Below are 14,385 nucleotides of genomic sequence, written 5' to 3'. Positions count from 1 at the left end.
ATGACAATCAGGCTGGGCTATTTCCTGCACAAATCCAGGTTCTCACATCCCCCCCACCCCCATACACACACAAACTCACTCTCCTGCTGGTAATAGCTCATCCAAACTGACCACTCTTCAAGTTAAAATCCAAGTTAAACCAGAACATCTGGGGGGGGGGGGGGGGTAGGAAAAAACAAGAGGAAACAGGCTACCTTGCATAATGACTTAGCCACTCCAAGTCTCTATTTAAGCCTAAATTAATAGTATCCAATTTGCAAATGAATTCCAATTCAGCAGTTTCTCGCTGGAGTCTGGATTTGAAGTTTTTTTGTTGTAAGATAGCGACCTTCATGTCTGTGATCGCGTGACCAGAGAGATTGAAGTGTTCTCCGACTGGTTTATGAATATTATAATTCTTGACATCTGATTTGTGTCCATTTATTCTTTTACGTAGAGACTATCCAGTTTGACCAATGTACATGGCAGAGGGGCATTGCTGGCACATGATGGCATATATCACATTGGTGGATGTGCAGGTGAACGAGCCTGATAGTGTGGCTGATGTTATTAGGCCCTGTGATGGTGTCCCCTGAATAGATATGTGGGCACAGTTGGCAACGGGCTTTGTTGCAAGGATAAGTTCCTGGGTTAGTGGTTCTGTTGTGTGGTATGTGGTTGTTGGTGAGTATTTGCTTCAGGTTGCGGGGCTGTCTGTAGGCAAGGACTGGCCTGTCTCCCAAGATTTGTGAGAGTGTTGGGTCATCCTTTAGGATAGGTTGTAGATCCTTAATAATGCGTTGGAGGGGTTTTAGTTGGGGGCTGAAGGTGACGGCTAGTGGCGTTCTGTTATTTTCTTTGTTAGGCCTGTCCTGTAGTAGGTAACTTCTGGGAACTCTTCTGGCTCTATCAATCTGTTTCTTTACTTCTGCAGGTGGGTATTGTAGTTGTAAGAAAGCTTGACAGAGATCTTGTAGGTGTTTGTCTCTGTCTGAGGGGTTGGAGTACTTCAGAGACTTCCTTCAGAGATATGAACTAAATGCTTTATTTAAAATTATATAGATATAGATAAATAAAAGATCTGAAGCCATTAACAGATGGTCGAATACATTTTTGTTGTAAAACAAATTTGGACGAGGGATTTATTCAACCTAACAAGATGCATCTTCTAGGTTCTACACTGGCAACACCAAACTCTTAAACTGGAAAAGAACAGTCTTTCTTGCCCTCTAAGTATTTGAGATGTCATCTCAGTTCCTGCAGAAGCCAGAGATCTGACATTGCAGTGGTTCTCAAACTTACTTGATCGCGCCCCCCCACTTGTGTGTCTGTAGTATTTATGCCCCCCACTCCTGCCACACAAGTACATATACCAATTTTAAAAAGCCATGCAAGTTTCACTAAATATTAAAAACAGTAAGGTACTGACACCCCATTACTTCTGCTGGCGGTGGCGCTTCCCTCAGATACAGGCACCCAGCCAGCAGCCGCCGCTCTCTAACTACCCAGCTCTGAAGGCGGAGTGGAGAAAGGTGGCTGCTGGCCAGGTGCCCAGCTCTGAAGGCAGCACAGCTGCCAGCAGTGGGGAGCACAGCTGCCAGCAGCGGCAGCACAGAAGCAAGAGTGGCATGGAATATATAACTCTATGAACTCACCCAAGAAGTTTGCTCTTTATGCCCTAACCAACCCACAAAAAAATATGTGATTTCACTGTGATTTAAGTAGACCCCTACTGATGTGTGTGGAGGAATCAACTTTGCTAGTTATTCATTACTGTGGATAAAATGGGGGCAGTAAGCTTTCCCCCCACAAAAAAAAGCTTCTCATACCCCCCCAGAATATACTCTGCACCCTGCTCCCGGTTTGAGAACCTCTGTGATACTGTAATGCAAGGAAGAAAGGGAATGATTTTATAGTACTATTTGTAATTCATGTCTACTCATGTATACCTTTAGCAATCCATCTTTATATATTTCAGTTAAAAGCATCTGGCTAAGCATCTGCAACTGGAGTTGGGAATGAAGCATGTATAGACATACCTGAGCTAGCTTTAATCCAGTGTGAATATCAATAGCACCCATGCTGCTCCAAGCCCACCCTGTCCCCTGGGTCCTTATTACATGGGCAGCCAGCCTGTGCTGAAGTTTGTGCTGCCACAGCTTCACTGCTATCATCATAGAATATCAGGGTTGGAAGGGACCTCAGGAGGTCATCTAGTCCAATCCCCTGCTACCAATCCCCAATTTTTGCCCCAGATCCCTAATGGCTCCCTCAAGGATTGAACTCACAACCCTGGGTTTAGCAGGCCAATGCTCAAACCCCCAATTAGCATGCTAGCTACATTAAAGCCAGCTCAGGTATGTGTACATATGCGTCAATCACACTTTCAACTGCAGTGTAGACAAACCCTCAGCACCTCTACATTTCTTTACAAAACATGACATACAAAAATTTCCCTTGGATTGACAGTCTCAAAAACCTTCCTATCCAACAGACACTACTGCACCTCAACCTGCAAAATCCACTCCCCCATTTAACCCAGGCCCTTAGGCAAAGCATGGGAAAACATGCAAGTCTTCCAGCATGACTTGAAAGTCAAACATCTGGAAACTGTTGAACTTCAATTTTAACGTGTATTTTTCAGTTTTTTGTGGTATGACTACACTGCAGCAGGGAGCAAGCCTCCCAAAAGACACAGACTCATGCAAGCGGGGATCCAGCTAGCATTCTAAAAATAGCAGTGTGAACGTTGTGGCTCCAGCAAAGACTTTGTCTAGCCACCCAAGCTCAGACCCAGTTGGAGGGGAGAAGTGGGGGAGGTTTGAGAGCCCAAACTGCTGCCCAAGCCACATTGCTTGCGCGGCTAGCGTGAGAGCCTATCTACCCAGGCTGGAAGGCTCACTTCCAGCTCAAGTGTTGACAAGTGGCAGCTGGTCAACCTTGGCACAAGTGGGGGATAGTAGAAACGCCTGGGGCTCCCCATACCAGAACTCTCCCCTTAGCCCCAGTTCTCTGGGAGCTCTGCCCCCTAATTCTCACCCCACTTGGCCCTGGTCCCTGAAGTCTCCCTCCTCCCTTTACCCTAATTCCTCCCTTCACCCCAGCCCCTGGTGCGTACTCACTGCCCTGCCTGCCTCCCGAAAGTTCACCGTTAGCCGCAAGTCCCTAGGGCTCCCTCTGCCCTAGGCCAGGAGCAACAGATTTACCAGCTCAGAAGGGTGGCTATTCTGCCCATTTGGCCTTTCTTCCTGCTTCCTTAGCTCCTGGTCAACGTCTCCTCCAGCTCCTTCTCCCCCACAGACTGCGCAGTGAAGGACTGATCGGAAGCAAGCCACAAGGATTTTGGGTGGGGTCCAAGGCGTTGGATTCACTGCCCAAACCACAGGCTACAGTGACAATACAGCACAGTAAAGCGTTACACTCTAATTGCCCCCATTCAAAACCCTAGCAGCTTGCCTCCTATCAGACTTTCACTGTATAGTCTGCGCACTTGCCATGGGGCGATGGAGAAAGACTTCTGGAGGCTGTTATTAAATACAAATTGCTAACAGAATATAGTTGCTGTGTTCTCAATTCATATTTAGTGACACAGGTATTTGTGTGGACTTTTACAGGAGGGGCGGTGCCCTAATGCCCTCTATACATAAGCCACCACTGGTGTAGACATACACCTTCAAAGTTATTTGCATCCTCTGAAAACCACCAAGGGAGGCTGGCATCATGGACCATTCAGAGATGGGAGTTAACATCTCAATAGTGAATGAGAAATGATAGGTAAGGTGTGGACTGACTGATGGACCCTGAAAGTGAAGACAAACAGCTTATGTTTGATGCTATAGAAAAGAGCAAGCAAGTGGAGGGATGCCATGGATAAAGCAACAGGCTAGTAAAATGATATTTGAAGCAGCATTCTGAATGGATATAAGCAGTGCAAGATTTGTCAAGGCCAGAGAAAGGGATGTTGCAGCAATCAAGACACAAGATGACCGAGCTTGGACAAGAATGTTAGCTGTATCTTATATTACGCTGAAAGAATCTGCAAGACTGAGATGTGCCCTGGGTATGAGGACCTACAGAGATGCCACATTTGAACATGTCACCCAGGTTATGGCCTGAGTGACAGGTAAGACTGGTGGTGTTGTCCATAGCAATCAAGAAAAGAGGAGAGGGGAGATTAAGAGCAGACTAGCATGACCAGTGTTTCCTGATGAAGTGTTGACAGATTTGTCACAATGCTTTTGTGCAAAGAGTAAGAACTCTCACATAAACCCATGAAGACCAGAAAATTGAGTTAAGGTTCAACATCTTAACCTTATTGCCTAATTTCTTTCCAATGAATTTTAGGATATTTTCAAGAAAACATCTTCAGTCACACATAAAACTCGAAACAGCAAAAGAAGAACTTCTGCAGCCCTCAAGCTAGATGAATTTGTTTTATGCTTGTAAGTGAAGTGACTCATTGGCTCAAGGAAAAAAAGTTCCCTTTAACCTGACTTTGAGTAGATCAGTACAAATGCACACTTTTGAGTATATGCCTAGGCTTGGCAGAATTTGATTTCTTTAATAAATTCAATGGATAATATAGATGTTTATTTTTAAGCTTTTTTTTTTTTAATTATCTGTTTAAATTTTCACAGTTGTGGAAAATTGGGGAGGGGGGGACAATGATTTAATGACAGCAGATGTTGAGATTCGAAAAGTTAAACATACCTAAATGTTGCACTCCTCCAGCTCCACTAATGCCAGCATTACAACACATTTTATATACATTAAGGTGGGACTCTAATTTAAAGTTCTCAAGCAGCACTTTTCTTACTTTGCCTATTGTAAATTTTGATCATCGTCAGTGGAAACTGTGTGTCTGTGCGCGTATACCAACATTTACCAATACAAATCTAATCCTTCCAAGAACCTTCCAGCAAACCGACCACAGGGAGGGGAGAGGCATTCTTGCCTTGAGTAATGGAACGCTTAATTCAATGCTATGTAAAGAAACATGGCTCTCTGCATATCCTCAGCCCCTTCCACCTGTTCAAGTTCTATTGAGGATGGAGTGTGGGGATCTTCACTGATAATCTATATGAACTCAAGTTACAGGTAAGCAATTTTCTCCAAGTCCTAACCATTATTTTTTCGCTTGTTGCTATTTATAAAATTGGCACTATGAAAAAAATGTGGAAAACTGTAGAAAGAAAAAAAAAAAAGAGTACCCAGCACTGCTCACCATGAGTAAATATTTCCATTTCAGCAGAGACTATTAAGGCACTATGAAATGTTAGCAGCATCAAGGTCAGACTGCTTTTAGTTAAAGCAACATTAATCTAAGAGATACATCTCCTTATTTCATAGTAAATAAAATAAAAGCTAAAAGTCAAAGCCTAAGTAAGAAAATTCAGAGATGACTGAAGTGTGTATAGGCCATTTTGAGATCAACATTCCTTTTCCAGAGTAGACTGTGCAATTCGGTCTCTTGCTCAGCAGATCCTGCCTTTCGTTGATTAGTTCATTATTTTAACAAGTATTTGCTGTTTGGCACCAAAAAGTTAAGCTAACCAGCTATCAGACCACAAAATGAATTATTCTTTTTACAATCAAGACAGTAAAGGAAAGGATACAGCTTCTGTATTAAATATTGATTTTTCCATTATTACCACCTGCTGAGGAGGGGCAGCCCATTTTATATAGCTGATGTGGTTTTAAAACCTCTGAATTTGTTTTATGAAACTAAAAAGCTAACAATGCCTGTTTTCTTACTCAAAGTGTTGTCATGTTCCAAGTATCTGGAAAATACAACCAGTTCTTTTCAGTGTGTGGTATTTTGGCATCACCCAAACTGCTTTAGTTGTATACGCAAGTGTCATAGCGTAAGAGGCATGTAACTAGTGTACTGTAACTAGTGTACTGTGTTTCTGATCTACTAAATCAAATGCAAAATTACATTCATTAGAACATTTCTTAAAGTAATGTGAAAACGAACACTTTTTATGATCTTCATTATAGTAATCAGTATGATGCCATAGTGACTATATCACATTTCAATTTCACTATCTTCAGATTATACTATACCTTTAGCATACAACAGGAACTTCAGATAAGACTTGGCTCAAGAACACGTCATAAACAGCAAAAGGCTTCAACTATATTTCTTAAGGAGTGGTCTCACCTTAGCTGGAAGTTTGGGATTCTCAATCATCTTTCCAAAGGCGGATAAAATTACACACATAAGTGCAGAAATCAGCATCATCACTCCAACTGCCGTTAACCATGATATACTGCAGAAATAGCACAAGCTTTCTGCTGATGTGCATACAATTACATGAACTGCACAGAGCATCAGGCACATCAAGTAAAACAGCAGAGAAAACAGCGGAGGTGAGAGTGGCACTTCAAATTCAGCCCTGCTGCTCAGTGCTTTTGACATGCTGAGCAAAAGCAGAAGTAGAACCTAGAAAAGAAAGCAAAAATATTGGGAGGGTCACTAGACAGATTCAAAACTACAATTAGAGTATTCAACAAACATTCAAAGGAAAACAGTTGTTTTCCATACTAAATTGCTAGTAAATATATTTTGCAACAAGGTTGTGCGTGATGGAAGGTACATGCCAGACTGGGCAGTTTTATGCCAACTGTAACTGAAGAATACACTTACATATTTTAGTGTTTTTAAACCAGATATACCAACTGTTGCACAGAAATCTTGCAAGCCCTCCGTATACAAAACTCCCACTGATTTCAATGGCATCCCTGCACAAGGAGGGCTTGCAGAATATGGTTTGAAGTATGAAGAAATGATTACTCACGCTATGTAGTAACTGCAGTTTTTTGAGATGTGTCCCCCTATGGGAGCACCACTCCAGGTGCACTTGCGCCCCCTCTGTAGGGTTGCCAACTTTCTAATTCCAGAAAACCGAACACCCTTCCCCCGCCCCACCCCTTCCAAGGCCTTGCCCTTCCCCCACCTTCCTGAGGCCTCACTTCCCCGCCCACTCCATCCCCTCTCCCTCTGTCGCTTGCTCTTCCCCGCCCTCTCTCGTGCTCATATTCACTGCAAGGCCCCAACAGGCATATTATTGTTTTGACAGCTGTATTATGCTAAGTTCATGTTTTATTTGTTACAGGACGTTAGAGCTGATAGCACAATAATCAAAAAGGGTAATTTTTTTAAAAAATGAAATTTCACAAAGGTTTTCATTATTCTCTCTCTGCCCTCTTCCCATTTTTCGTAACCAGCTCCACGTTTTTTCTTCACTAAAGTTATTGTTAGTGTGTGTGTGGAATTAGAACCACACATTAACACAGCTGCAATGGGTCCATTAAAGGCCCACCCCTGAAGCCCAAATACAAAGCCATGGAGCACCACCACAGAAATGCACACCTCTCCAGATAACTATATAAATAAATTGGTGGAAACGGACTCCCACCCCTACATGCAGATACACGTGTATTCATGCGTACACATCTAGCATGCACTAACACATATAATTCCACATTATTTAATATTACAATTATTGTTTAATGCCTAGACACCCCAACTAAGATCAGGGCTCCAGGGTGGTAGGTGCTGAATATACACATAAAAAGAGAGAGTCTGCAACAAAGAGTTTATAATGTAGCTCAGCAAAGGTGGGGATAAATGTAGGATACATTGGCTCTTCTGCAATTACTAGTCGACAACTTCACTTTTTAAGAAATAATACATTTCTTGTAGAGTTCCCCTCTCTTTTAAAAACTTGTTATGAAATGAATACACATATTTTATGTCATCAATTTTTTTGCGCGCAAGCCAGCAAAAGGAATAAAAGTCAAAGAAGTTAGGCTGCAAATTGTATTCACACACGTATACAAACATGCGGTAATACACATACCTCTCTACATAAAGACCCACATTCTCTTACACACATACAACACATGCATGCATACACTTGCCTACACAGAGACACTTCTTCATACACTTTTCCAGGGGCTGCCTAAATCACCCAGCCGGGAAGGAGGAGGGTGGGCTGGAGGGGAAAAGATGGGTGTGCGTGTGTGGAGGAGAGACACTGTGGAGGGAAAGAGGCCAAGGATGAGAGCAGGGTCAGGGTGACGGAGAGAGGAGGGGATGTGGGGTGGATGGGGATGCAGAACGCTACAGGTGCATGAGGATGTCGGGGGCACAAGGGTGTAGAGGTGACCGGAGTGCAGGGCTGTGGGGGTGGCAGCTCTGGGAGGTGGAGAGGATGGGTGGGAGAGTGCTGTAAGGGGTACAGAGCTGGGATGGGTAGGTGTGGCAGACAGGACAGGACGGGATGGGGAAGGGATGCAGTGACTGGGGATGCAGAGGGGTTGGGGCAAGGAAGAATGCAGTGATGAGGCTGCAAGAGGGTTGGGACAGGGAGGGATGCAATGATGGGTGAATGGGGGTGCAGCCTCATTCCCAGCACTCGGAGACGGGGATACGACAGACAAACCGCGGTCAGAGGCAGGGCATGCACCGCAGCTCAAACCCAGCCACACAAGGAGTGTGAGGAGAAGAGGGCCGGGCAGCAGCAGGAGAGGCGCCCACCACACGACCCCTCAGCCACCACTTGCGGAACGCTCTCGAGTCATGCTCGCGCTAGTTCCTCCCCTGCCCTGACCCAGCCAATGAGATGCGCCTGCGGGGGGGGGGGAGCACACGGACCCCCCTGGCTGCCCCTAAAGCTAGGGCCAGACATGCCAGCTGCTTCCAAACCCGGGAGCCACACAATGCCGCAGCTAGCAGGGAGCCTACCAGTCCCATAGGGCAGTGGCTCTCCAAACAGACAGTCAATGGCCCTGTCAGAAGTGCTGACCGGAGCTGCCTGGATCCCTTTTTGACCAAGTGTTCCAGTCCAAAACCGGACACCTGGTCACCCTACCCCTGTGCCTTTGAATGGAGATTTCTCATAGCAGTGTCCGTTCAGCCCATGCACATGTACTAGTCACCTCGTGCCCCAAATCATTATTATATAGTGCTGTGCAGGTGAACCCACCCTCAGTTCCTTCTCTACTGTGGAGCTGTAGAACAGAGAACTCCAAAGCAGAGGGGAAGATGGGTGGGCAGTGGAGCACCCATAGGGACACAGTTCTCGAAGAACTATAGTTACTGCACAGGGTGAGTAACCATTTCTTCTTTTTTGAAGAGATTTTTTATCAGTGCCCCATTCTAGGTGACTACTGAGCAGTTTTCCTTTAAGGAGGAGTGGACTTTAGAGTCAAGTCCACTATAGAAGAAAGTACACCTGAGCTGAACATAGTATCAGCAGCAGAGTCATGAGTTATTGCATAGTGGTTAGCGAACGTATGTACAGAAGACCAAGTAGCAGCTTTACATATTTAAATAATGGGCTCGTTTTTGAAAAATGCCATAGAGGTGAAAAGGGACCTTGTAGCATGACTTCATATGTCTGAAGACGCTTGAATATTATGAGGTTTGCAGCAAGAATTAATGCAGACGGATATCCACTTGGAAAGTCTGATTAGAGATTACAGACCTTTTTGATCTATCTGTGAGCAAGACCAACAATGTTGGGGGGGGTGTGTCTTTCTGAAGGGTTCAGCCCTATCCAGATAGATGTAGACAAAACTCCATCTGAGGTCAATGAACCTGAATGCTAACCAGTATAACTTCCGCTATTCCAACATGCCACCTCTAAGCAGAAACAGGAAATCAGGCCAAGTTCCACAGTGGTTTGCAATGTGCACAAATGGAATTTGGACAAGGATGAGATCAAACAATTGAATTTTAAGGCAACATTTAAAATAAGTCTCAAGGTTAAAAGTAAGCGCACACTATACCATTGTGCCACCTGCATTTTCATGAATCATTGCCAATAGTCAGCTTTTATCACATAATGTAGTAAAATGTGCAAACAGACATAAAAGCAGCACCCTCTACCCTCCAATGAGAAACTGAAGACCCACATCTCCTTACAGCAGGCTGCCAGTCTTCTCTTTCCCCACTATACTTTGCATGAAGTCACCCTGAGTTCTCTGTGTCAGGTTCTCTCCCCACAGCCTCTCTTCCCAAACCACACAGCCATCTCAATGCTGAGTCCAAAGCTAAAGAAGCAGGCAGGACCCTGCAGGAGGAATGAGTGGGACACAAGAGGACAGACCAGCTGATCAGCAGGGTCCTCAGTAGTCATTGTTTATCCTAGACAGGAATGCTACCCTTCCTCTGCTTCCCACAGAGGGAGATGCTCCCTTTCCCTTTTCCATAGCAGCTATAGCTGTCTCCAGCAGCCTGTATGAACTGGTCAGTTTTTATGGTCTTTAGTGTCTCAGGGTCAGTGTTAAGGTTTCAAGAATGTTGGAAGTCATCGCTTATGTATTCCACAATAAAGAAAATGCATTAAGTTTAGGTCTTAACTAACCTAGACAAACTATGATCAACTTCCCAGCCAACACATACCTATGGTACTAGAAGTAAGTGCTATGATGTTATTGGTCACAATTATTTTTGCCTATCAATAGATGTGGATCTTTATACTCTATAAGCCTTCATATTTGTAGACTGGAATTCATTTTCTTTGATGCTGTTCCTATTTGGGGTTTATTCTAATGCAAGAACACTTATCTGTTTGTTTGCCAAGCAAAGGTATCCTAATCTTGAAAATGCTTTGAAAATATATCACTCATCTAGTTATGACCTAAAACTGCCATTACGGACATTAAGGGCAAAAGAACTAAGATACCTGCAGAAATTGACCCAAACCCGTAAAGCCACAGTGAGCCTCCATTTTCTCCTCTATAGTTAGAGAGGAAGAGATTTACAGAGGACAGGTTATTATAAAGTGGCTCAGGTAGCAGTGCCTATGTAGTTAATCACACAATCAACTACTTGCCTGATGTTTTTCATTCTAAGACCTTGTTTTACCCAGCCCTTTCCATTCTAATGCCCTATTTTCAGTTTCTTATAACCCCACCAAACTAATGGTTTAGGCTTAAATTTTCCATGTTTGCTGTTTGGCTCGGGATGAATTTTCTTTTTTTAAAGTCTCAGCAAAATCACAGCTGTTTCTCATATTGATATTTTGCCCATGTTAAAAAATTCGTAACCATTTTGTTGAGAAGCTCTAGTGCCTCCGATATTTTGGATCAGAGACCTGAAATTTGGCAAGGGTCCCACAGTGACAAGGATGTGTTTTTTACCATCTTTGTGAAAATTCATCCATATTTGGACATGTTCTGAGCCCCAAAACTTCAGTTCACACATGCTCATTTAGTAGAGTACGACAGCTATGTTAGAATCTCATAGAATCTCAGGGTTGGAAGGGACTTCAGGAGGTCATCTAGTCCAACCCCCTATTCAAAGCAGGACCAATCCCCAATTTTTGCCCCAGATCCCTAAATGACCCCTTCAAGGATTGAACTCAATCCTAGGTTTAGCAAGCCAATGCTCAAACCACCGAGCTATCCCTCCCCCACAAAGATGTTCTCTGAAGATTTCATCTGTACTGAGCATGCTCCAACCCCTCACAGATCCTACATACTTACCACACAAAGCATGTGCTACCCCACAGATGAACAGTGCAGAAACTTCATCTCAGGACTGCAGGGGCTGAGCACGACTATCTCTGCAATTGGTCCTCTCAACAGTCAGGGACTGTTGTAGCACCAATCACAAGAACTAAAAGCACAGAGACTCTATGCTGTGCTCTCAATACTCCCCAGTACTGCCACACTGGCAATGGAAGAGGAAGCCACTTGACTAATACAGATGCATGAAGTGCTGAGGAGGGATACGGACAAGCACAAGCTGAAAGGGGCAGGGCAGGCCAGGGGCACAAGGGTCTGTATAAACATTGGATTATGTGTCACTGCAGAACCTGCCATAAAAATCTAGTATTTCCTGAGCCTCAACATTCCTCTGTCAACAAATAGTCGGCTGACAAAGGAATGCTGTGAAACCCAAATGTTGCCTCATCTCCCTATAGTGGCTAACCCAATACCACTACCACCAGTTATTCCATTAGCTCAAGTAGCAGAGATCTGTTCTGAGAGTCTTCAGGTTTTAACACTGTGACACCACATAAGTCATCAATGTGATCCGACATGATGGAATTTTTTTTAATCCTAGAAAGTAGGGCTGTTACGCAATTAAAAAGATTAATTGTGCTGTTAAGCAATAGTAGAATACTTTTTAAATATTTTTGGATGTTTTCTACATTTTCAAATATATTGATTTCAATTACAACACAGAATACAAAGCACACAGGGCTCACTTTATATTTATTTTTTATTACAAATATTTGCACTGTAAAAAAAATAGTATTTCTCAATTCACCGAACACAAGTAATGTAGTGCAATCCCTTTATCAAGAAAGTTTAACTTACAAATGCAGAATCATGTACAATAACTGCACTCAAATAGAAAATGTAAAACTTTAGAGCTTACAAGCCCACTCAGTCCTACTTCCTGTTCAGCCAATCACTCAAATAAGTTTGTTTACATTTGCAGGAGACAACGCTGCCCGCTTCTCGTTGACAATGTCACCTAAAAGTAAGAACAGGCATTCACAGGGCACTGTTGTAGCCGGAGTCGCAATATATTTACGTGCCAAATGCACTGAAGATTCATATAGCCCTTCTTGCTTTGACCACCATTCCAGAGGACATGCATCCATGCTGATGTTGGGTTCTGCTCGATAATCTCCAGCAGTGGACCGACACATGCTCATTTTCATCGTCTCAGTCAGAGGCCACCGGCAGAAGGTTCATTTTCTTTTTTGGTGGTTCGGATTCTGTAGTTTCCGCATCAGAGTGTTCCTCTTTTAAGACCTCTGAAAGCATGCTCCACACCTTGTCCCTCTCAGATTTTGGAAGGCACTACAGATTCTTAAATCTTGGGTCATGTGCTGTAGCTATCTTTAGAAATCTCACATTGGTACCTTCTTTGCGTTTTGTCAAATCTGCAGTGAAGGCATTCTTAAAATGAACAATGTGCTGGGTCATCTGAGACTGCTATAACATGAAATATATGGCAGAATGCAGGTAAAAGAGCAGGAGACATACAATTCTCCCCCAAGGAGTTCAGTCACAAATTTAATTAACACATATTTTTAAATGAGATCATCAACATGGAAGCATGTCCACTGGAATGGTGGCTGAAGCATGAAGGGGCATATGACTGTTTAGAATATCTGGCATGTAAATACCTTGCAATGCCGGCTACAAAACTGCCATAAGAATACCTGTTCTCACTTTCAGGAGACGTAAATAAGAAGCGGGCAGCATTATCTCCCATAAATCTAAACAAACTTGTTTGTCTTAGCGATTGGCTGAACAAGAAGGAAGACTTGTAGGCTCTGAAGTTTTACAGAGTTTTTAATGCAGCTATGTAACAAAAAAAAAATCGACATTTATCATTTTTACAGTGCAAATATTTGTAATAAAAATAGTATAAAGTGAGCACTGAACACTGTGTATTCTGTGTTACTGAATCAGTATATTTTAAAATGTAGAAAAACATCCAAAAATATGTAATAAATTTCAATTGGTATTCTATTGTTTAACAATGTGATTAAAACGGCAATAAATTTTTTTAATCACAATTAATTTTGAGTTAATCGCATGAGTTAACTGCGATCAATCAATAGCCCTAATAATTATCCACATTTAAAAAAAAAAAAAAAACCAACACCTACAAATAGCCTGTTCCAGGCTTCATACCAAAGATGGTATTTGCTATTTTTAGGGCCCGGTCCTGTGAGGTGCTGAGTACTCTCAGCTCCTACAGAAGATCTTAAGCAAGAGTTGAGGGCACTGAGCTCCCTGCAGGAAGCACTCCTTTCCCAGGATTATACCTTTAAGCACGAAGAATAAATGTTCCTATATCTGAGAATTTAACCCGGACTGCTGAAATGTGAATTTTACATCATCATTAGGCACAAAGAGAACGTTGTCATAGCTGCTCTATACTTTTTATATAGAGAAGCTCTGTTCATGAAGCAATATAGGCTAGTGGATACAAGAGCAGTTAAAGTTGGAGCACATCTACACACTGTAAATATCAAAGGTTTCAGAGCAGCAGCCGTGTTAGTCTATATTTGCAAAGAGAAAAGGAGGACTTGTGGCACCTTAGAGACTAACAAATTTATTTGAGCATAAGCTTTCGTGAGCTACAGCTCACTTCATCGGCTGTAGCTCACGAAAGCTTATGCTCAAATAAATTTGTTAGTCTCTGAGGTGTCACAAGTCCTCCTTTTCTTTTTGTAAATATCAAAGTACAGAAAGCGTAAACCAAAGAGATTATACCAAAAGCTTCCTAACACTTATCCCAGAAAATAATTTTGGTGTGTTGAAAAGTCATACTTCATCTTTCAATAGAAAAGAGTTAACACTGAAACAGTTACCAATTTCCAGCATTACTCATTACTAAAACCATACTATGTAATCAAAAGA

At 42.9% G+C, this 14,385-nt stretch overlaps 1 protein-coding gene across 12 annotated transcripts in view; it reads right to left on the bottom strand.

The window, feature by feature from the left end:
- Nucleotides 1-14,385, bottom strand: part of LOC140911861 (GPI ethanolamine phosphate transferase 2-like) — a 168,892-nt gene that overhangs the window by 97,642 nt on the left and 56,865 nt on the right. For all 12 annotated transcript variants that reach the window (XM_073345856.1, XM_073345867.1, XM_073345864.1 and 9 more), the window contains one exon: nucleotides 6,143-6,424. In XM_073345856.1, the coding sequence (XP_073201957.1) occupies nucleotides 6,143-6,424 (282 nt within the window). The remainder of the gene's footprint in view (nucleotides 1-6,142; nucleotides 6,425-14,385) is intronic.

The sequence above is a fragment of the Lepidochelys kempii genome, chromosome 5 (genome assembly GCF_965140265.1).
Source record: "Lepidochelys kempii isolate rLepKem1 chromosome 5, rLepKem1.hap2, whole genome shotgun sequence".
Lineage (NCBI taxonomy): Eukaryota > Metazoa > Chordata > Testudines > Cheloniidae > Lepidochelys > Lepidochelys kempii.
The sequence above is the reverse complement of the archived record's forward strand: the minus strand, read 5'-3'. Positions and strand labels throughout refer to the sequence as shown.